The 24,818-nt window shown below is 33.4% G+C and overlaps 1 protein-coding gene across 6 annotated transcripts in view; it reads right to left on the bottom strand.

The window, feature by feature from the left end:
• The window catches only part of LOC143240114 (nicotinamide riboside kinase 1-like), a 52,253-nt gene continuing 27,435 nt past the window's right edge, over positions 1 to 24,818 (bottom strand). For 5 of the 6 annotated variants that reach the window (XM_076482054.1, XM_076482026.1, XM_076482016.1 and 2 more), the window contains 3 exons: positions 7,411 to 7,482; positions 3,414 to 3,520; positions 1 to 1,322 (listed from right to left, as the gene is read on the bottom strand). In XM_076482054.1, the coding sequence (XP_076338169.1) occupies positions 1,243 to 1,322; positions 3,414 to 3,520; positions 7,411 to 7,482 (259 nt within the window). In that variant the 3' untranslated portion in view covers positions 1 to 1,242. The remainder of the gene's footprint in view (positions 1,323 to 3,413; positions 3,521 to 7,410; positions 7,483 to 24,818) is intronic. The other variant, XM_076482059.1, reaches the window with a different exon arrangement.

The raw sequence follows: 24,818 nt of genomic DNA, 5'->3' as shown, positions 1-24,818 counted from the left end.
TCACTTTATAAGACAGTTTATTCTCATAATAGACAAGTGAAGCATTTTACAAAGAATATTTAAATTTAAAAAGTTACCTAAAATCATCTAAACACTTTTTTGTTGTTGTTTTTTTAAACAGTTCAAATGATCATCAATTACTACTTATTTTTGACTAAGTACTAAGTCTTAAAGGTTTTCAATACCTGTGGCAGGCAGATCACATATATCCCATTGCATAGATTTGTTTTTATAATAGACAGGCAAACAAAACCTTTAAGTGGAATTCACATAATATGACTTACAACAATGATGAGTCAATACATACTAATTTTTATAGGTTTTAGTTCTCTTATGTACTGATTTATGACTAAATCCTTCTAGACAGCCTGTTGTACTGGTTAGAATTAATGAGTCTTTCAGCTACTTTTTCGTACTGATTTATTTAGATAACTTACTCTAAATGGGATTGTTTTTAAGTCACAAAACTTATTCCTTATATAAGGCTGTGGTTAAGTTCAGATTAAAGTATCATGCTTCATTTGGCATTGATTATGTAAATCAACCATAACTTGGCATTTAATACACCACAACACAGCATCAGAGTGAGGTATGATTGTAACTCTTACACTGCTTCCACAACTTTAAAATGTGGATCATGATGTTTTTTGTTGTTTTTTTTGGGTGTGTATGTGTGTGATGTGCAACACCTGGAACATTGGATCCACAGTGTAGATGATTTCCTTCTTAAGAAAAATGACTACAATTAACAATACTGTCACCTATCTGAATTCATTTTAGGATACAACTTAAATGAAATTTTGTGCCTCTTGTCTGTTTAAATATGATTTGAAACACAATATTCTAGTACAGTGGAGGATCTTGTCAAAATGTGTAGTTCAAGACTGACTTCAACCATCCTTTACACAAACTTTTGCAATGAAAATTGTAGTGTCACATAATAATGTACAAGTATGGCCATTGGACCTTCAGCACAATGAAAAATTTGGGAAAGAGTTCCTAAGATACAAAAGTTCTGAAAACATATTACAATTAATTGCAGTTGACTTTCTGAAACTGTAAGAAATCATTTTCATGAGAATTAAATGATTAGTGGATTAACTTTTTAGTTATTGTGTATGTGTAATAAAAAATTAAAACAATAACTAAAATACTATGCTTCATAAGTTTTGGTTTAAAACACAAGTTTAACTTACTGCAGTAAAAACAGGTATGATTTTTTTATATATATAAGAAATAATTTCATGTATCTTGCTTTGCTCCAATATCATTTAAAATTTTCTCAAGGATAGAAATTGTTTCTTCTGCTCCATCAAAAATCACTGTAAAAAATAAAACAACAACAATAATAATTCTGTTTTGTGTATGTATCAATGAGACATAACTACAACAATTTAAAAACCTTTGAGTACTTTGGGATAATTTCAAGCACAACAATAAAACCAACTTTGGACTTTATATTATGGTGATAGATGTAAATTTAAAAACACATTTCCAGGCTTTTCCCATGAACAATCTAAAAAACTATATTTTGCACACAAACAAGCTGCAAGGTAAGTAGGACTGGCAAAACAAATGACCAAAAGTCATTATCATTTAGTATGTAAATGGCATCTCATTTAAATAATTCAAAAACTGAATTATTTGACATCTTGTTCAAGTTAGTAAGTTCAACAGAAACAAATCAGATGTTTACATTTTGTCTAAAGAGGGTTTGTTTTATACAAAAATACTTTTGCACTTACAAATAAGATTATTATAAAAAGCCATTCCAACTTGTTTGACTCATTTCACTAAGATAATTTTAACTTGTTAACCCATCTAACAATAAATTAATTTTAAGGTAATTTTGATTCTTTATGAATATGTTGACTTTTTCCACTATTACTTGTGGATTTCAAATTTAAATTGAATAATTAAATGTTTGTTTGTTTTTGAAGTTTGTGCAAAGATGCACGAGGGCTATCTGCACCAGCCATCCCTAATTTAGCAGTGTAAGACTAGAGGGAAGGCAGCTAGTCATCACCACCCATTGCCAACTCCTTTAGCTATGAATGGTGGGATTAACTGTAACATTATAACACCCCCATGGTTGAAAGGGTGAGCATGTTTGGTGTGACAGCAATTTGAACCCGCAACCCTCAGATTACAAGTCAAGTGCCTTAACCACCTGGCCATGTTGGGCCAACAATTAAATGAAACTATAGTTCTTTACAATTTACTGTAATAACAAATCTACAGGTTTAAGTATTCAAATAATTTTTAAAAGAAACAATCTTCAAGAAGACATCATAATATGCTAAGAATTCTAAATAATACTACCTGAATAGGGATCAAATGTCAAGAAACATTATTCTTTTTCTTTAAAAAAAATAACCTAAATTACGTTTATAAAAAGAAAGGATACAAAATGCTTATTGAACTATTTTGGAAAAGTATAAGAATGTTTACAAGAGGGTTATATACATTAAACCAAGAAATCTTGCAAGTAAATACTCATTTATACAGTTATTTCTGCATTCTCTTAAGGTATAGAGGTGAAATAATTCCTGTTGGTATTACTCAGGAATAAACAATGGACATCATGTTGAAACCATGTTCTTCATTGTAATCAGACAGAACTGGGACTCTTATTTACGTAAAGTTCATCTCACATCTTGCATTGTAGAATATGGTCATGTGTAATGTTAATAAAATTAAAAACAACATTTGGTTCTCACTTAAATCTACATGTATGTGTTTTTTATAGCAAAGCCACATTAGGCTATCTGCTGTGTCCACTGAAGGGAATCAAACCCTTGATTTAGTAATGTAAATCCATAGACTTACAGCCACCCCACTGGAAGACTAAATGCAATAGATAAACCTTGTTTGATGCTACATGGCTCTTGACTCACAATAAATATCAATTTTTAATAAAACCTTTGATTTTTTATTATGCAAAATCTTTTATTTTCTTATAAGTCACTATGATCCAAATGACATAAAGGGCACAAGAAAATGTGTGTCAACAAATATCTTTTGAAAATTTACTCACAATTTTTTTATCATTACACTCTGTTCTGTAAGAAAATCATTAATATCTTCATGATGACTAAGTATTTGAAAAATAAATAACTAGAAAACATAAGATAGTTTCTGTGTCTACTTCTTTTTGGAAAAATACAGTAAATGAATACCGTTTAAGTACAGGTATTAAACACATTTGTTGAGCTTGACAATCATATATTTACAAATAGTTACTCATATCCACAACATGTTTCATAACACATATCTTTATAAAACTTACAGTGCATATAACATAGAGATTTTCAGCATCTTTGAAGTAACTAACTGGTCCATTTCATACTGTCACATTATGACTAAAAACTTTATACACAATGATATTAATCAATCATCCTTAAACCACATACCTACATCCATCACATTTTCTTCAATTTCTTTTTTGTTCTTCATATACATTGGCCAGACACACTTATCAAAATAACCAGGAGGGTCAGGTGGACTATAAATTCGAACCCTTAAACAACCATATAAACATGAAATAATGGGTTCACTTTACCTTACCTACTGTAGAAAATATCAAACTTAGAAAAAAGCATTTATTAAAAAATGAATCATGATGACCTTGCATAGTTTGGCCTACCAGTTATATTTTTATTTATTATTTTTAAAAGGTTCAAAGAATGAGAACTGTCTTTGTAGAAATTTTTGAATATAACATACAAAACAACTTTTCTTATTGAGTTGCTTTTATGCTGCCAACAAACACGTGCTTAAAATGTAATGTGTTTAAAACATCACCAATTGTGACTTAACTAATTCATAGTTCCCTACTTTACCATGTAACTTATTGTGCTTCAATCATAATAGATGTATATATATTTTTATTTCTGTCTTCCAAATACAAATTTAGTAATTGTTGTCATTATGGCCATAGTACAGGGCTCATTTGATAGTCCTAGAGGCTCTTAAGTTCTGGATTAAATTCTATGCATTCTTTTACTTTTCCTGAGAATACTTTTCACAATTTTGATGCACTGTATGTTTACCCAAATGAATCTCAAATCCTGAAAGTGTAGTAGCATAATTCTTCCATTAGCAGGTTATCTAGTGTAAATAATCCAATATTCAAGTCTAAAAATTAGGAACTAATCATTTTGTTTCCTCATTAACACTTTTCACAGTTTTTAACTGTTGTTGGTCTACATTTGCAAATGATGCTAATCAGATACTATAAATAACGATGGGCCCACTGAATGTAAAACATTTGAATACACTTCAAGGAAATGGTTTTGTGAAATGATGCCACTGTCCTCAAAACAGAACAGATGTCTCTGACAGTAGGGGCAAAATACCTCACATAAACTAATTACCTGCATAATCTCACCCAAAAGTCCAGAAAGAGTTGTCCTCCATAAAGAGGTGAATTGATGAACAGGTAAAATGATCCATCTTCAATGTTAGACCACTCAGAAGATTTGAAAAGTACAAGGTGCACTAAGCATCTACCAAAAAGGAGAAAACAAAAGAAAAACAGTAGGACAAACATTACTTGCTGGCTGTCTTAAAGAGGGAGAGTGACTAGGAGCAAAATGTGATGATAAAACCCTAATCTATTCCTAAACAGAAAACAAGTTTCTGCAAAAGATCTGAAAAGAATTTTGCAAGATCAGTTTAAATAATATGAAAAGATGAGAACTTTGGAACACAGCATGATGGGCTAAAGCATCAAAGGAATATAACAGCCATGTGATAACAGAATCAATATCAGTTAGACACACAGTTGTTGGAGACTGCAGAGTACATATCTGAACCTGACTAAAAGAATAAGGAGAATGAGAGCAGCTAATAGTTGTGCAGAATAAGAAAATCTCAAAATAAGAGAAATTACACTGAACAGGGATGAAAACTAGCAATGAATCAAAGTAAAAAAACACAAGGAAGACCATTCTCACAATATCTAATATGAGGATCAAAGCACTGTGAAGTTATATGTGAAGAGGAATATGAAGTTCATGAATATTTTGTTTGTTTCTAATAACATTAACAACAACCTGAATATCACAAAGAGGTGAAAGATTTTAAAATACTGAATCATCTTAGTATGTCACTAATACCTTCAGGTGTAACAGAAACAGAAACAAGAGTTAAAATAGATAATATGTAAATATAATTAAAACCAGCTGAGGTTTCCTCAAGATAAGGGGTAACAGCCATTGAAGGTGAATAGTCTTAAGCAAAAGATCAGTCTTGTCTAAAGTTGTGACAAAATGGTAAATGCTACACAAATTAATCATCCAAACCATCATGAAACACAAGTACTAGGGGCAACGACAGATGATTTGTCATTAACAGTCTAATTACATCAGTCAGTAATGGCTGACAATGCAACCACAGAATAACCCTGCATGCCAGAGGTAGATTGAACAAGTAAGATGTACAAATGTTTACTACAAATTCCTATAGTGTTTGAAACATTTGTATTAAAGTTTATTACAAAATTCATTGTAACATAGTTCACAGCATGACTGTAAACAAGAAAATCCACATCATGGTGGGAAAGCAGCACCTACACATATATATAGAGAAGTGGAAGTCTTGGGAAGCAAGAGAATAGATAACTATAAGTAATTTGATGCATGCTTTCAAACATGCCAAGGGCATTCTTAACTTCAATCACATGTTTGTTAACAGCATGAGAGTAGTGCAATAAGAAAAAGTTTTTGATATTAAAGGCATAAATCTGCCTTTTTAAATTCAAGTTCTTTAAAGTTATTACCAAAAACACAAGAACAAATTTGTTAAACTTAGAGAACTTCCAAACAACATTAATAAAGAGATTTTTCCATCCATTTATATTTTCATTCAAGAATAATAACAGGAAGATTAATTAGTGCTATCCTAATCCCTTTGGTAAAGGTTTCCAAGTCAACTGACAATGAAAATGTGCTATGTGTGTTCAAATCAATGAAACATGACATGTTAAAAGAGCTTCTGGCATCATTAACACATTTAGTTGAATTCTCAGTTAAAATAATCAGAAAGAAATTATGAAATTTAGCTGGTTTTTCCTGTAGTTTATCAGAGAAATATATTACATGCTAGATCTATATAACAAACAGTTTTCTTTGTGTATCTGTTCCTTTCATTACTTGCTTCCACATGACAATATGATATGAATGCTGGTAAAAAATACCAAAGTTGTGCTTTAAAAGTACTATTTTCCTATACTGAAAATGTGTTTTTGGTAACACTTACCTCTTCTCACACTTTAACCCAACAAAAAGTTCTCTCTCCTATGTGGGCTATAAAGGCTAGAGCATGCAAGGTAAGATTCATACCAATGCTTATATGAGCAAAGAAGATAAACTTTCAACTTTAAAGCTAAAATGTGAAGGGAGGTAGATATATTTTGGAACAAAGGATACTAGTAAGTAGCTATTTATGTAAAATGTTTACACTGTAGACTTATTAAAATGTTATAATTTGAAGCTCCAGTATTCATTTGATACCCTCAAGTTTCAATTTCTAGCTGTATTAATACCTAAATATTTTATTAAACACAGTATACCACAAGAGAAAGTGTCGACTAAGTGTGAAACAAGATATTTTATCTACAAGAAAAACAACCATGCAATTGAGATCCTAAATATTAAGCAATATTATGTCAATAAAATAAAAATATTCCATAATGAATTTCATTCAATATATTTACAATCATCTTCTTTTTTAACATTTCTATAGATTTGCATGCATTTCTTTGTTTGAAGTAACTTAGCACCAGTCAAATTAATACTAAGATTTTAATGTATCATATTGATCAAAGTAAGAAGTAGATTTTGATTTTTATAAATATTAAACATCAGCACCACGTATTTAACAAGCAGCAACAAAACATTAAAATTAGATTTGTTTTGAAAAAATAAAATTGATAATCAAATATATGAAGCTATACAAAATTAGTAAGGCAATATAATTTAAACCCGGTCTAACTGTACAAAAAAATTAAAAGAGCTCTTGTACAGCTATCAATCTAATGTTCTTAAAACATGCCTAAAATAAATTAATAATTAAAATCATTGAACTTTCTTGACCAGCATTTTCCAGTTAGCTTTGAATAGTCAAACACCATAAGAACATACTTGTCTAACTATGATGAAATTTTATACAGTATAACTGAACACTGATAAGCTAAAACAAAGTAAAATTCTGAGTAATAACAATGCTCACCAACATGTACAGTATTAAGGCTGATATTAGAAAAGAAATGTTTCATACACAACACAGCTATCCAATTACAGACCCTAAATCAAAATCCAGAAATAAACTTTACCTTAAAGTATAATAAGAATATTAATTTATCTTACATTAAGCTTCTTAAATCATGTGCTTTACAAAATTGGTTACCTTCTCCTTTCCCAACATTCTTCTTTGCTTAATGTTATGAAATACTTCTTATCAAACATCTGCATTAAAGGACTGAAAAAAAACAACACACAAATAATCCATACACATTAATTCTTGTTACGCTATGAGGATATTGCTTATTTAAGTACTTAGAGTACTGCCTCACATCAACTAGTATGTGATGTCTCAAATTAGTTGCCACAAACCTAATGTGCTATGAAAAATACGTCATAAAGGCAATTAAATAATTAAGATACTATTATAAGAGATCTAAGCCAGTGTGGTTTACTTTTACAACTGTTATTATCAGTTTCATCTCAAAATTATAAATTTAAAATAATTATCAAAACATCTGAGATTATAACAAGTAGTCTTACTGAAATATTTTTCTGTCCAGAGACAATAAATCATATGACAAACATCAATGAATTCAAACAACAAGCAATAATGCATTAAAAATTTGCAAAAATATTTTCAAGCAAGATCTTTAGCAGGTGCTGAGAAATTTTGAAAATTTTGATTTGCATTTACACTACACCAAAATTACAGGGCAATCACTGTGTTGACTGACAGCACTGAAGTCTACAAGTGGTGAAAGGATAAATGGGAAGTAATGACAGACTGAGAAGAGGAAGGAAGAGACAAGACATGGAAGGAGGTAAAGAAGGAGCATGGAAGAGATGGTAAAATAGAGAGGATAAAGCAAAATTATTGGCATGTGATCCAAAATGATACACACAAAAATTACCAGTAAAGTCATACAGGCAGACAAAAGGAGCCAAAAGAAGGCATTGTAGATATATAGGAGGCAAAAGAAACTGAATTACAAAGGAATCATACTCCAAGAACTCTAGCAAGAAATCAACAAAATAAGAAGTGAAAATGCCAAGGAAGATAAAGATGCCACTGTGGAAAAGATAAGTGAATGAGTAGCTGCTGAAAACCCTATGGGTAAATGGTGGATTACTACAGAAAGAAGGTTATTAAAGAAGGAAAAATAATGAAAATTGGTAGTGTGTGTAAGATGAAGGTAGAAAAACTTAAGCCTAAAAATGATGATGAAAAGATAGCAGATCTTCCCCCATGTCTGCTGAAAAAAACTTTAGAGCTTTGGAGTCAAAGAAAAGCAATACAGCAAAGTCCTTCCTAATCATATGAGGTAATAAAGGAAGGATGGTAAATCATAAAAGTAGTGAGGAAGAATAACTGAATATGTAAAAAAGATACCTGAGAAATCTAATAACAAAATCACTAAAAAAGGCTGAGACAGAATCAAATCCATATGGGAATAAGATAAGGCAAAGGTAGGTAGAAAAAAATTGGCAAAATCTCTTCTTTCAAGAATAAGAAACATAGGCATAGATATGTCAGGAACAAAAACAAAACTCAGGTCACATGAAAGACTCCATTACCCTTAATACAAAAACTGTTGCCTCTTACAACATGCATAGGCAATCTCAATGTCAATGTAGTTGATAAGTTAGTGTGAACAATGTGGAAGTTAGTACACTTTTAAAACAATGGCTTTGTAAATACTTCCATTGAAAAATACCTACATCTGAAAAGTTCATAAGTGAAAAAAAGAAACATCATTCACATAAATATCAAACTGAGAAAAGTTGATTATGTTCTACAGTATAGAAGACAGCTGTGGTAGAAGAGTGTGCCACACTACTATTGGTGGAAGGTTGTCACATGCTGGTTTATTTGCTACAAAGCAGCTATAACACATGTTAACATGTGATTTTAGGTGAGAGACTTAAGACTAGTGGCAAGTAAAAACTGTGCATTAAAAGGTCAGTGCAAGCAGAGAAAAGCTCTTATGTATGTAGAAGTAAGATATCATATCAGAATAGATGTTTCTCTTTCTTGGAGCTCACTTTATACAAGTGGTATGAAAATAAAATTCATTACCACATATGAGGGAAAAGTCATTCTTTAACAACGACTGCTTAACTCAAATTTATTCTGAGAAGAATAAGTGTATTTGATACTTTATAATATCTATATCTTAAAATATGAATTACATTCTTTTTCTCACCAGTGGAATAAAATATTAATAACAGAAGAATAAATTGGTGAAAGACCATTTATGATACCAATCAACTTCAAAAACACCCTTAACTAACAATCTTGGTATCAAATAAATAAAGAAAGAAAGTTGCAAATCATATTTTTCTTTAGTAGTAAAGTGTATATCAAGGAAAACATTATTATAAAAATTCAAAACCTCTTTCACTAAATTTTGTTCACAGAGGCTTCTCAGCAATGCTCCCAAAACATGCAGGATAAATGAAAAAATACTTTTCACAAAAACACAGAATTTTAAATGAATTTCAGGGAAAAATAAAGTATTAAATTAAATCAAAAAGGCTGCATTTTATCATTAATAATACAAAAAATACAAGTAATAGATTTGTCATGATGGTTGTTGCGTGTGTTTACCCTTTGAAAAAGATCATTGTGATAAGAACTATACTATGAATAGAAACAATGGTTTGTTCTAATATCAAACTATGGAATTGCCAGGGGTATTTCCAATCTCATGATGATAGAAAGCAACCATCAATCACATGAATAACACCTGTGTCTGAGGAGAGAGAAGTATATGTATATATATATAATGTAACACGTTCTTTTATTTTAAGAGTATATGAAGGGTATTTAAGTATTTTGATAGAAGTGTACTAGATGATAAAAAGCATCATAGGCATTTGTAGACATTTTTTGGAGACACAATGAGATTCTTCAAGTGCACAGATTATGTTTACTTAGCCATTAGACTCTAACACAAGACAACTAAAGGTACATTGATCAGAGAACACAAATAAAGCACTCTGTCCCCAATAGACAACAAACATTTGACCAAATACTAAAACATGACTTTGTTTACTACAGTCAAAATTGTGATTGTTTATATTCTGTGTATAGTCTCTTTCAATCGATTAAGGCTCAATTACAGGCATGTAAAATACAACATATGCTCTGTGATACAATATTCATTGAATCCTGTTTTTGCAGTTCCTGCAGGCTACTTTAGCCCTCAAAAAGCAGCTATAATTAATTGATACTGCTACCTACAACATTCCTGCTGTTTAAGAGTTAAGAGAAATTAGGGCAGAAAATCAATGCAGTAAGGTGTATTCTACCACAACTATGATACATAAGCAAGACTAGACTGAAAGTTCCAATCATATTAGAATGTCTACAACAGATGAGAATTCTGCAAACTTAAATAATCCATAATCACTAAAATGAAAGGGAAAGGTGCACTATTAGGGCACAACATACCAAATAGAGTGTAATACATCATCACAACCACAGTGCTGATAAATACCATACATAAAGTAATATGTTTCAAAATTAACTAGAGATGTTTTTTATAATAACCAGTTTTCCACTTGGTACTTGAAATACATAATTCCAGCTATTTCAATGTTTAAGCCAGGCAAATTATGTTGATGGTAAAAAGAATTAATGTACAGCATTGGCCACCATCTGGCAAGTTGCAGGGACCTAGATGTATATTGGCAAGAGAAACATTGTGTGTTTTTAAAAGCTCCTCTAACCAATCACATATTTGATAACGCCAATTCCAGTTTCTATCAGTTGAGAGAAAAAATCCTAATACTAAAGTGTAGCATGTAATGTATATTTCATTTATTTACAACAGAGGTCATAATCTCTTCAATTTGTACACAAACATGTGTCATTTGCCACAGAGTATGGTATCTTGAAAATTAAGAAATCACCTAGGTTTCAAACCTTTAATATTTACAGAAACATGTAATGGATGTATATGCTCAAGAGAACTATACATGTGTATACAGTGTTATTACTCAAATTACAAAATCATTGAAAATATATAAAACACAAAATGATAGTGTGCAACATTTTCACTCAACAAAATGTGGTTCATAAAGATATTTGGGTTACTTACAATAAAAATACAGAATGTTTTATGTTAAACATTTAGAAATGTATTACATGAGACAACATTTTCATTAATTGACAGAACACCTGAAAGGTCTTTTAAATATTATCAAAGTATCATCTGCATACCAATTATTACTTTAGAAATTTTATTCAACAGGACTTTGCTCAAGTGAGGATGTTTTAGTATCCCACGAAAAAAAAAGTTACATATATGCAGTGTGAAAAAAATAACCTGTGGTCTAACATGCTATTTACTGATTTTTTGCTTCACCAAATAAAGCTGTTTTCTTGTTTCTCTTTACTTTGATTTAATTGTATTCATTTACAGTTAAAGAGTTCCACTTTTCATCTTATGCATAATGAAAACCATGGTGTCTGTCCAAGGTTGTACTATTTAGCAACTGTGCCTTTCTGCTGTAGCTTCAATGCTAAATTCATTTTTTCATTGAGTTGTGAATATTTAATAAAAAATGGGATAATAAGATATAAAGTATGATACATTTTAATAATGGTAATTAAAGGGATTAATATTTTAAAGTATAAGGTAGTTGTCATACTTCTAGTAGTGTATTTGAGAGTTTGAAAGAAAAAGTTAACTGTTAATATTAAAAAAATATGTATAATAAAGAACTGCTGATTCAGTAGAAAAATGTTAAAAAATACATTTAAAACTTTCTAAAAGTAAGCAAATATCAATGAAAGAAAATGTTTAAAAATATTTCTACCCTTCATCTACTTTAAAGTTTTGATTCTTCAGTTCCATCACTCCAGCCAGTATAACAAAACTGAAACTGAATTATTTAACTCTCAAACTAGACAAAAAAAATTATATTCTATTATGAAAATTCAAAAAGGAATTAAATTATTAGAGGATGAAACAGAATGTGTGTATTTTGTACACTTAAATTGTGTACTGAATCACAAAATAATAAAATTATTTTAAAGATTAGAGAAAAACATTTGAATATGTTACACAGTTTGAGGTAATAGTTAGGAAAACATTCATTGACAGAACAATGTGACAGTATTGTTACACTTATTCAAAGTGTAAGGTTTAGTTCCTGATATGAAATTTAAGTGTCATTAGGACTTAAGTTTGAAAACTACTTTGTAGTGTTTGAACAGTCCTTGCAATTACTGGATTCTCAAGATGGCTGGTATGGAAACTGAAACCTTATTTTAATTAAGGTTTTAATATCCATACCAGCCAGCTTGGGAAAACATTTTTAGTTCAAGTGGTTTCTCAACATAACAAATTTTGCAATTATTGTCATATCAATAAATATGGTCAGTCTTTTAGTAATATTAGAGCTCAGATTAGTGATACAGCTCTAGCTGCTTTTAATATTTATACTATTGAGTATAAACATTTTATTAATTTTAGTTCTAAATAATTGACAGCTTTTAAGAATTTATGTAAAAATGACCAACTGTCATTTCTAAATCTGATAAGGGAAAGAGTATTGTAATATTAGATGAAGATAAATATTTGAACCAAGCTGAAAGTATTTTAATGTTTTTCAACACCTGTGAAGTTGAATCATGATCCTTCTAACAAAAGGGTAAATTGTGAAAATAAGTCATGAAATTGCAGAAAGGTAATATTCTAAAGAAAGATAGTATTTGAACATTAGATCATTAGGTAGTTATCTAGGAAGTATTTTGCGGTTTACACAAAATTTATAAAAAATAATGTCTTGCAAACTATAGTTTTTAACATTAAAATCTATAACCAGACTTAGCTAATCTTTTATTTAAATTTTTGAAGTGATTAACCACCAACTAATAATTTTCAAAGGGCAGTTCTGAATTATCTCACGAAATGGAACAATTAAAGTTTTATCGTAATATGCATGGTGCCAGTTTTGATGTAGAATATCATTGTATACAAATATATCTTTAGAAAAGACCAGAAAGCTACTAAAATGATTTCTCAAAAGGATCAAGAGATATGCTACTAACAGATGACAGAACTGATTTGATCAGCATCATTATAGTAAATCAAAGGATACAACTATGAATTCCAAGCTGACTACATAACATACAAATTGTTTATGGGTCAGCTTTCACATTTGTTTCTTAAAGGAGGTACATTTCAGTTATTTATACAACAGTCTGTTATCTATTGCATATTTCTTTGATGCATTAAAATTACGTTTTTAGATGGAATTCTACTGTTAACCTTGCTAAGTTTTGAGAAGAAAAACATTTTTATGCAAAGTTAACATTTTCATACTCTGAAAATGTATTTCTGATAGATTCTTACCTTTGCTGATATAACAGCTTTCCCTGATTTATACTGCCCTCTACTGGTGTGAGGAAGATGCATGTTAGTATGCAAGTGATAAAGGACAATCCTCCACTAACAGGAGTGCAACACAACTCCTAGTATAGCCGAATCCTTCTATGCAGTTTAACTCAATTTCAATTTAAAAGGAAGTAACATAAAAAGAAAAAGTAACCATAACCGGAGAAGAAGGGTGGGAAATGTAAGTAGGAGTAAAAGAATCTATTGGAAATACATTTTCAGTGTAGAAAAATGTCAATTTTCAATATAAAATCTTACCTGATGAAACTTTGTAGAATGGACAGCAACTGCCTGTTGTGGAGACATAAGTGTAGAGGTCAACATTTCGAAAGTCTTCCGGTTTTCATCTTCAAGTCAGTGTTTGTGTAAGTGTTATTGGTCTTTTATAGTGTCCTGGTGGATTTACCTACCATACCTGCAACATTTTAGTGAAAACTCAAATGCATAGCCAAGAAATGCAACATAGAAGTCTGGTGGAAATTCTACAATACCTAAAGGTCCATTCTGGTAAAAACAAACAGCAACCTACCAAAGAAGAATCTCAAAAATGTCATCTATGAAATTCTGTGTTACTGCAATGATACATACATTGGAAAAACAGGAAGAAAACTCGCAACAAGGATAAAAGAATATTATAAGAGTATAAGACTCATGAAAACACAAAATCCAGCTATTGCAGAGCACACCACATCAACTGGACACAGAATACACTGGGAGAAAACTAGAATCATCAACACAGACAAATTCTGGAAGACAAGAAAAAGTCAAAGAATCATTTTATATTAACAATATTAAACATTCACTAAACAGAGATTCCAGACCAGAGGTGAGTAACCTGTGGCTGCCATTGGTTGAATTTACAAGAAATCTCTCTTCGAATCAGAAAACAGTGATAATCCAACCAATCATAACATGCTCTCCACAATCCATCAGGATACTATAAAAGACTGACAACTCCTACACACACTGACCTGAAGACAAAAGGTGGAAGACCTTCAAATCATTGTCTTCTACACTTGCGTGTCCATAACAGGCAGCTGCTGTCCATTCTACAAAGTTTCATCATGAATACTATTCCTGAACAATCTATCAAAGAAAAAATTTTACTTCCTTTCACATAGCAGCTAGAATTTTACACTGACCTGGTGGAGAAGCCAGTGTAGCACAGAAAGTGCCAGGAGGAAGCTTTAAGAGTTGTGTGAATAAAGAATATATAAAACATACCATAACTGGAAGTTATACTTCAACCAGTACCAACTGTACTGTGATATAAATATTCAGTCCATTCACCTCAAACATGAAAAATGAAAGTGAAAAAAATTTTCTGTTCTAAGAACCAACATCATTATGTATGCATGCTCAGCACAATCAACACCAGTAACTCCCAGGAACTCACTCCAGACAACAATAAGAATGCAAATGATAATGTAACAGTTCAACTCCAGTCCAAAACCAAGCAACATCTGGAAAGAACATTAAGTTTGTGGAAGAAGAATCATCTATACACCACTGACAGTGGCAGAATACCACTGCCCTACTTTTAACTGAGTGAAATTGAGCACACTCAGTAGGAAGCATCCATAGTCCACCACTAGAGCAGTTAGAAACTGACTGATACAGTGCAACAGGTGACTGTGAAACCTTATACCAGAAAACAGACTGTTCATGATACAGCCAAACTAAAGAGCAGCATAGATGGGCAGCAATATCTTTCTGCTTTACTTGTGTTAGTCCATGAGTGTATGGTATGGGGCAAATATATTTATAGCACAAAACAATTCAAGGAAAAACCTACAAGTGGTATTGTGGAACATCCCATCTCAACAGTAGGCATTACTGACCTGAATGGCTGTAAATTACTGTTTTAAGAATAAATATACTTGATCAGGCAACACTTGCCATTGAGCAGGATCTGTATACATGTGAAAGGTCCCTGTAAAAGAAAACAGTATAAAAAGATCACTTACTTACTCATAGAGAAAATATTGGGATAAAGATGGCAGGTAGATGGTAACCTGAAGAGCAAGAAAGAGACAGATGGTACAGATAATGAGAGAGAAATTTATGGTGAGCAGTTACGTGCCAGCACAAACTATTTCTTCTAAAGGATGATGGAATGGAGCAGCAAGGTACATGGTAAGGTGAGAGATCTAATGAAAAAAGATGACAATTATCAAGAGAAAAGAAATAATAAGCCAAATAAATTAGCCAATAAATAAAACCTGTAAGGATAATAGGAGAAATATCAAGTTAAAGAGGAAGGTCCCAATGAATAAATAAATCAGAATCACAGGAGGGATCAGTTTAAGCCATGTAATAACAGAGACATAAGAGGACATAAGAGGTGATCTGAATTGGAATGAGGATAAAGATAAAAATTGGTAGGGAAATGAAAGTGAAGGCAAATTTGCTCTCATGAGAGGCTGAAGTTTTAGAGAGACATGAAGAGGAAATAAATCTGAGCAGTGACATCCACACATCAAAGAGAAAGAGAAAAAAGGTCTTTAAGAACAGATAATATAAGGGACAGGAAGACATGGGCTCAAAGAGAGGAAGAGTGAAGGCATGGAAGACAACAATGAGGTTCCAATCTAGGAGGTAAGTAGACAGTGAGGAATGGCCAAGGCAGAAGGAACAAAACAAAAGATGAGGACCAAAGAAATGAAAACATGACAGAATCTTGCTAAATTAAAAATTGTTGATAATGCCACATGACAATAAGCAGCAGTGGATACTGATGTCCCCTTGTCAAAAAGTCAAGTAAGGAAGGAAGTCAGTGTGAAAGAGTAGGGCAGAATGAAGGAAAACTACAATGACATGGATGAAGGGTGCACTGAATAGGAACTTATGAAAGCAATGCACATGGATAGTTTGGCCAGTCTGTCAAGGGGCAAAACAAAATCCACTTACAAAATTCAAGTATGGAAAGGGAATGGTATAGTGCAAAGGAACGAGTTTTTGTGGGGAATGTGAGTGAGAGAAAAAGAGGTGTCAATACAAGCACATGCAGAAGTGGAAATCACGGCTGCATTAGCAAAATTTGGAGCTGCCAAGAGGACTCAACAAGGAGTGGCTTGTATGAAGCAAGGACACAAGGAAAAGGCAGATAGGAAGATATGCATAAAGTTATGGTCCCCCAATTTTGATTGAAGGCATTGACATTCACAGGCAAAGGATGAGAAATAAAGGACCAAAGTTGGAAAACATGGAATTCATAGAAGTGCTGAATGCATCCAGTTATGGTATACCCCACTGTAAACACTGCAACTGAATACCTCAGAGTCAAGGTACCATTCTGTGGGAGAATCTTGTCAGAGCACAATAAACAATTTGTGACCAGATTCAAGGCACCTTATATTTGACATTTCATAAGGCAAATGTGATGGCTGTGAACTCAAAACAGGAGGTCCAAAGCATAGAAACAAAGAGACCTTGGCCAAGTGCCTTCTTGCTGAGTGACACATAAGTAGGCTCACCATATGTCCCGGTTTGAGGGATCTGTCCTAGTGTCCCATCCAGTTTACTAATTTGTCCCAGTTGACACTGAATTGTCTTGGAATATCCCAGTTTTGGATAAAAAGGCATAAACTCCAAAAAGGATGAACAGAAAATGTTAAAATCTACATAGAGTCCTGACTCAGTGTTGACAAAACATAAATTTTTAAGTTTTCATTTTATAAGTTCATGGGTAGAGAAAGCCATAGTGTAATTGCCCACTGTCTTGTGTAATTTATTCTGATCCAAAAGTGCAACCCAAGTGTTGTATTACTCATCTTTTTATTAAATAGCAAGTGCTAAGTAATAAGTAATCACCAACTATAAAGAAGAAAAATAACAATTGAAAATATACAATATGACAAAACATTTTAGTAGAATGATACACCACTTGATCATGTCAATCTATGAAGAATTCAGAATAGCCTCAACACATACTTCCTCAGATTACAGTTCACTGAATGCACAAGTATCGTTTACAAACAAAATTGCAAATTCTATTATTAAATCCAAACCCACATGGTGAATTGGGGAAATTCCTACAAAAATCAATATTTTTGTTTATGATCAACAAAACTTAAACAGTTGCTTACTGACTTTGGGGCAAATACAGTTGTAGTTTGAATAGAAAAACAGGGACATTCCAAATCTTGAAAGTTTCTGGTGTCTGCTTCGTGATAATGAAAATATTTCTTGTAACAGTCTCAATCTCACATGGATCTGATCCAACGTATGGATGCTCACCTCCTTTATACAATACTTTATCACTACATGCAGCATTTGAATCAGTTTACAATCGGGATCTAACACTCATACAGGAAAATACATTCAAAGGATCATATCACTGATTAAACAGTAAGCCATAGAGCATTGTTATATATTCAGATAAAACTGCATATAATGGAATCTGAAAGAAATACAAAGTTACAACTAGTACTATATTTAAATGTACAAGATTCTCATTCCACAAAGGTGATTTGGCTAGAGCTGCCTCTAACTAATACAAATTATTATTTGGTGCTGAAGATGCTTAAAACATTGCATGATACAAAATAGATAAATAGTGTTGAGCAAAACTTTCATCAAAACTTTACACTCCTCACCAAAATTATTTTAATATTCTGAGGATCATTGAGAATACTGAAACCTGACAATTAGACACATAAATACATCAGACATTATTGAAATACAATATTCAATCATTCAGTAATTCAGTACTGTTCCTCTCCAACAGCACAACTAGTTTGTAAATAGGGTGTTCTAATTTGGCTGAAATAATCGTTTTCCTTCCCCAGACATACTCAGATCCCCAATGAGGAGTTTCACTTTTCTCAGCAAATTGTCTTGGTTAGGCATAGCATCTATAACCATGCCAAATCTGTAATGACTTCTTACTATATCATCATCTTTCAACAGGACGATATCGCCACCAGCCAAGTTCCTACATTTATTAGTCCACTTTTGTCTCTGCTGGAGGTTTCGTAGATAGTCTTTCTTCCATCTTGTCCAAAACTCATTAGCCAGAAAGGTACTTTCCTCCATCACTTGGTGGCATACAAATCCTCTTGAACAAAATTTCATGGTAGAGGAATCAGGATTTTTGACTTCATTGTGAAAAGATGATTAGGTGTCAAAGGTTCTGGTGCACTAGTTTTATTGAGGTTTTCTAGAGTCAGAGGCCAACTGTTGACAATGGTTGTTGCCTCATAGAAGAACATTCTGAGAGTGGCAGGGTCAAGTCTGGAGCTATGTTGTCTCAGCAATGTCATCAGAATACTTCTCACGGTGCAGATTTGTCTCTCCTATACCCCTCCCATGTGGCTTGAAGAGAATGGATTAATAAAGAACTCTACCTGGGATGTTACAAGGAAATCCTTAATCTATGACATCTCCATTTCTGATGCTGCCTTTTACAATTCATGTGACGCTCAAATGAAATTTGATACTTGATCACACCTAATAGTTCAAACAGGACCTCGAATAGCTAGAAAGCAGCGCAGAGCATTAAGACATCTTTTGACATGTCACCAAGTAGCTCTTTATGGACTGCTCTGAACACCAGACAGACTGTGAAAAGACCATATTTCTTACATTCCTTTCTACCAATTTTTGTCACAAAGGGTCCAAAACAATCCATGACAATGTGAGTGAAAGGTGGTGAAGATTCTGTTCACTCTTTTGAAAGATCAGCCATTTTTTGGGTATGTAAGCATGCCTCTCAGTTTCCTGCATGTTACTCATTTGTACAAGTGAGAGAAAACTGCTCTGGTTCCTCCAATGATCCAGTAATCCTGTGACCAGATTTCATGTAGGATAAAACTGTCTCCTTGATGAGCTACTTTCTCATGAAAATGCTTGATGATCAAATTGACCAAATGACTTTTTTTGAAAATTGTGATGGGATGTTTCATATCGTAGTTTGTTGAGCTTCTTTGCAGCCTTCCACCAACTCTTAGAATCTCATTGTGGTCCATGAAAGAATCAAAGTTCTTCAGTGGTCATATGGCTGGTCCTTTGTTTCAACTGATGGCCTTGATTTCCTCATGGAAGGAGGTACTGTGAAGTACACAAATAACGTTGTTTTCTGCAGTTTTCATCCCTTGTACTAGAATATTTTATTTCCCCTTTTTCTTTGCTATATACCTCTGGACTATAGCAAGACACTTGACTGCCCAGAGCCAATCAGAAAACCACTACAGTCATTCCAGGAGTGCCAATCCACTTTGACCTTTCTCTCCACTGGTTGCCAAAACCTTCCTGACTTCAGAGTCATCTCCTTTCAGGTAGCTGTGAATCCCAAAGGAAAGAAGGGACAGTGAAACAAGTGGATGTCTGTATTTGTGAAGCTTGGAGTCCACAAGAAGCATGGTCAACCAGGTTTTGGTCAGTGCAGATACATCTCCACTGGCTTGGATTTGTTGTTTCTCTGACTGCTTGGACTTGATTGGCTACAAAGATATGAAAATGATGGGCTTCATTGTTAATGAAACCGAGCACAATCTTTGAGTCCATCCAAAAACGTTTCAACATTGCAAGTTTCATCTTGTTTCGGATTATGTTACTGATTTTCACAGCAATCACTGCTGCAGTGAGCTTAACCTTGGTAGGGTTACAACCTTCAATGGAACAACTATGGCTATACCCAGTACCGGAAAACAGTGTACCTCTCCTTTACTATTTACTAGATAGACGTATGTGCATTGCCCATAGCCTGAGAGACTTGCATCTGAGAAATGGTGCAATTCCCTGCAATGAATAGTTCCACAGCCTCTTGAATTGAAGCATCTCAAAAGTCTCAGGCTGGAGAGCGAGCCCAGTTCCACCAGCCATTGTTCTCATTTTGATTGTAGATCTGATGACATAGGCTCATACCAGCTAGCATTTTTCTGTAGAGCTGCTGCAAGATCTGCTTTCAAAATAACGTAAAGGGAGTCATACTGGTAGACAGAGGCAGAAATTGAATTCATCTGATTTGATACGCCACTGAGTACTGAGCATTTATTAAATGGGAAGCTGGTCAAAGTGCAGATCTAGGTTCTTCAATTCTTTAGCTCTTTCCAACTCAGGGATTGCCATCATAACCTCATGGCTGTTGGAAATGAATTTATGAAGTCGAAGAATTCCTGACAAGCATAAAGCTTGGGCACCTTTTATCAACTGAATGGCTTCTTGAAATGAGCTACAACTCATCAAGCTATCGTCCAAAGCTGGTAAAAGAAAGTGCACATTCAACAGTGAATTACAAAAGGAATATCCATTGTTGAAAAAATTTGTGGCAAGGAGGGCAGAGTCAAATGTTTGGAGTGTTCATTTGAGTTCTCTGTTTCACATGGTGGTCACATAAAAGACTATTTAAAGTGCTAAACATTCAGCTTGTCTTTCAGTAGTTGCTCAAAGTTCAAGAGTCGATGTGTTCTTCACAAAAACTGTGCCTTAAAAGAGTGACTTGTTAACAGCTGCCAAAGAAGCAACCTTTGCTTATCTCAGTGCTGTCCATAAATAACATGAGCTTTAAAACAGCTGACTGCTTTTCCAAACTGATAGCAAAGTTATTTGAACCAAAGTTCAGTTCTGCCAAAACAAAGAATGAGGCTATTATTTTGAATGCAACAGTTCCCTTTAGTAGCAGAGGAATTGAAGAGAGTCTTAATGAAGGTCCAATTCATTTCATTTACAGCAGATGCTTCAAACTGAAAAGATGCCAAAATTATACCTGGAGTGACATCAGAAATTTTGACAAATTGCTTGGTGTCCAACTCTAAAAAAACATGATTTATCAAAACAAAATTGTTGCTTATTGTGGTGACAACTGCAATATAAATTTTGGAGGTGTAAAGAAAAAGGGAAAAAACAATGTATATAGTCGATTGAAGAAGGTACCTGGAAGAAATATTGTGAGTGTTGGTTGTGGTGCTTATATTGTACATAACTGTCTCCAAACTGCAGCTGATGTCCTTTCTATTCAAGTGAAAAGCTTGGTGGTCAAAATTTATTTCTATATTTACACTATGTGTGTTACACACCTAAAAAAATTCTGTGAGTATGTAGAAATTGAGTACAAGAAGGTTCTCCAATATGGAAATATGTGATTTCTGTCTTTGTTACAGCTGTTGAGAAAATTCTCCAGACTTATGAAGGGCTAAACTCATACTTTTGTTCACAAGAACAGTGCCCATTGTTGATAAAAAGATTTTTGAGAGTAAATGTGGAGAAATGTACCTATGGTTTGTTCAGGGACAGCTAGGTTTGTTCAACAAAGTGATTTTAGCCATGTAGAAAACATAAGCAACTGCAAATTATATTGTTGCAGAACTTAAGTTAAAAACCAACATGAAAGAAAGACAAGATAATAACTTCATTCCCCTTGGTGCAAAAAAAGTACTCCTGTGCTAGAGGAAGAGGGAGGATGCCAGGTAGACTTGATTAGGAAGGAATTTACCAATTTTTATGATTGCTGCCTGTCTTATATTAAGCTATGAGAAAACAGTTTTGGTGGTGGGGAATACTTTGTTTGGAAACAAAAACCTTTTTGTGTGGTCTGACATAGAAGCAGCTGCTGAAAAAATAATGAAATGCTTGGAAATGCTGCAATCAATGTTGATAATCTGTTTGATGAAGTTGTTCTTGTTAAATCATTCTGGTCATCAAAATGTGATGAGTGGAAAGCAAAAGAAATAGGTTGTGAAGAAAAATTGGTAGAACTTTGCAATCACTTCAAAGATCAAAGTATAACTGTACCTAATCTCAGGCAAGTTATAGAGTACATTTTTTGTTTACCAGGCACTTCTGCTCCTGTTGAAAGAGTATATTCAGTGATGAATAGCATTTGGTCTCAAGAAAGAGGTCTAACGAATAAATCAAGAGTAAAAGGACTGTTGCACTGTAAGCTCTATATTGACTTCAGTTGCAGTGAGTTCTTTGAAAAAATAAAATTAATAAAGATTTTCTGAAGTTCATTTAAGTGAAAAATTAATCAAATTTTGATGTTCATTGCCCTGCTGAATTTAAATAAATGCTAAAGATATAAACTAACAGCATTCTTTTTTTTTGTGGCAGCATTAAAGCTTAAGGGGAGTTAGGTTATAAAAGAGCTTCTTTATTATACCAGTACCACTACCTGTAATAAAAATTGAAAAACTGTCCTGGTTTGAGGCTTGGAAATTATGGTAAGCCTATATATAAGACAACTATGGAGTTAATGGAATGGATCATAACTGACTGGTTTGAGAGAGATGGAAGCAAATGAACAAAAGCCTAATGAACAGTGAGCAGCTCTGAGAGACTGATATACATAGAGGACTACATAATAAACAACATCTTGAAATTTCCTGTGTCCAATATGCACTTCAACCTGAAAGAGAAGCATGTAATGGTGGAAAGCAAGTACCCTGGAAAGATTTGACCACCTGGCAAAAAATGTAGAAATCCAAAGCCAATCCAGAACTGGAGGGTACACTCCTGATATACAAAATGACGGGAACGTTAAGATGCTGAGTCGATTGGGATAGAGAGGTAAGTATTTAAGACATCCACATTCCACAGACCAAAAGAGAAAATTCATCAAAGAGATAGGCATGAGATGTATTGAGGTTGGAAAACCAGCTCCAGTTTACATGGGGACAATGAATAAACAGGAATAGAAATTAGACTGGAAAGGTTTCACATGTTCCATAGTGACCTTGCAAAAAAATCGAGAATAGGTTCTGGTAGATGATGGCTAAAAGTGGAATCCCATAAAAAGGGAAAAGAAATGGGATGTGGGGACAGAGGAGAAGGGGAAGTAAAAAGAAGAACAAGTCTTTCAAAGAGAACATGCAGAACCAAATAGATTGTGGTGAAAGATTCCTACATGGTGACAAAGTGGAAAACCTGACCCTCGCCAGACTTGTGCCTACCACATAGTCAATAGTACTGCATGTGGTGCCAAAGTTGTAAATGAAAAAAAAAAAAAAAAATTGACCCTATAGACTCATAAAGCAGGAACCAGTAAAGGAGACTATGAAAGGGAACAAAACATGAGAACAGGTTCAGTAAAAGGCTGAGACAAATGGGAACCCAATAAATGGAGGTGTGCAGACAAGCAGATTTGCCTCTGGAGTTTAATGAGTCAGGAGGGCCTTCAAAGACGTCTTGCCCCAAAAAGTGAGCCACATTTAAATTCTGTAAAGATGTTAAGGTTAATGAACTTGGAACAAAAAGGTGTCCTGACCTGAAAGATTCCAGTAATAGAAGAGCCATGTTTGAAGAAAAGAACAACTGTGCCAGAATGGAAAACATCAAGGCATGAGTCTTCAGTGAAATTCCCTCAAGGGAAAAATCAAGAGCCTCAGACAAAAGATGAATGGAGTAAAGGAAATAAGGAAGAGAGGATAAGGTAAGCCAGATGTGAGAGAACTGAAACTGGGAAAAAGTGACAGAAATATTAAGATCTGAATCCCAAAAAGGAAATGGGAGACAGGGACAAAATGTAACAAACCTGGTTGATCAACTCCAGGATAAGAGAAAGAGGTCTGAATGCATTTACTAGAAATGAACGTAACTGTGTGGCATAAGATGGAGAGGAAACAGGCTGTCAAAATTATCAACCTCTTGTTCAGGTACCCCTCAAAAAAGATAAGAAAATAATCTTCAGACAAATCTGAATCCCACGTGAAAGTAGTCAGCTTCCAACAAACCATAGCCAAAACATCTTTCACTCATAATTACATACCTGAAACCACTGTAGATGAGGTAAAGGTAACTGCAATAGGACAAGCAGTGATAGTAGTAGTGACATTAAACTCCAAATTCATGATAACTATGAGTAGAAATAAAAAACATTCACAATGGGAGCTCAAACAAACAAAAAAATTAGACATGTGGTATTAATGTGAACAAATGAAAAGTTAGAGAACTGAAGTATGACAAATTAAAGAAAACTAAGCTCTCCAAAACCCAAATAACAGACTTAAATTCCATGTTTAAACATCACGAGAGCTAAACGAGAAGTAATGTTGATCTAAACTGTACAAAAGGAGTCATTAGCTATACCAGGAGTTGTATCACCTGGTTACTGGGGGAAAGATGTCACATGCTAAATTGCATGTTTTCACATAGCTGCCTCATGTAAAAATACATGGGTACATGAATATGTAAAGACTAGTGGCAAGTAAGAATCTGCAAATATAGA

The sequence above is a fragment of the Tachypleus tridentatus genome, chromosome 2 (assembly GCF_004210375.1).
Source record: "Tachypleus tridentatus isolate NWPU-2018 chromosome 2, ASM421037v1, whole genome shotgun sequence".
Classification (NCBI taxonomy): Eukaryota; Metazoa; Arthropoda; class Merostomata; order Xiphosura; family Limulidae; genus Tachypleus; species Tachypleus tridentatus.
The sequence above is the reverse complement of the archived record's forward strand: the minus strand, read 5'-3'. Positions and strand labels throughout refer to the sequence as shown.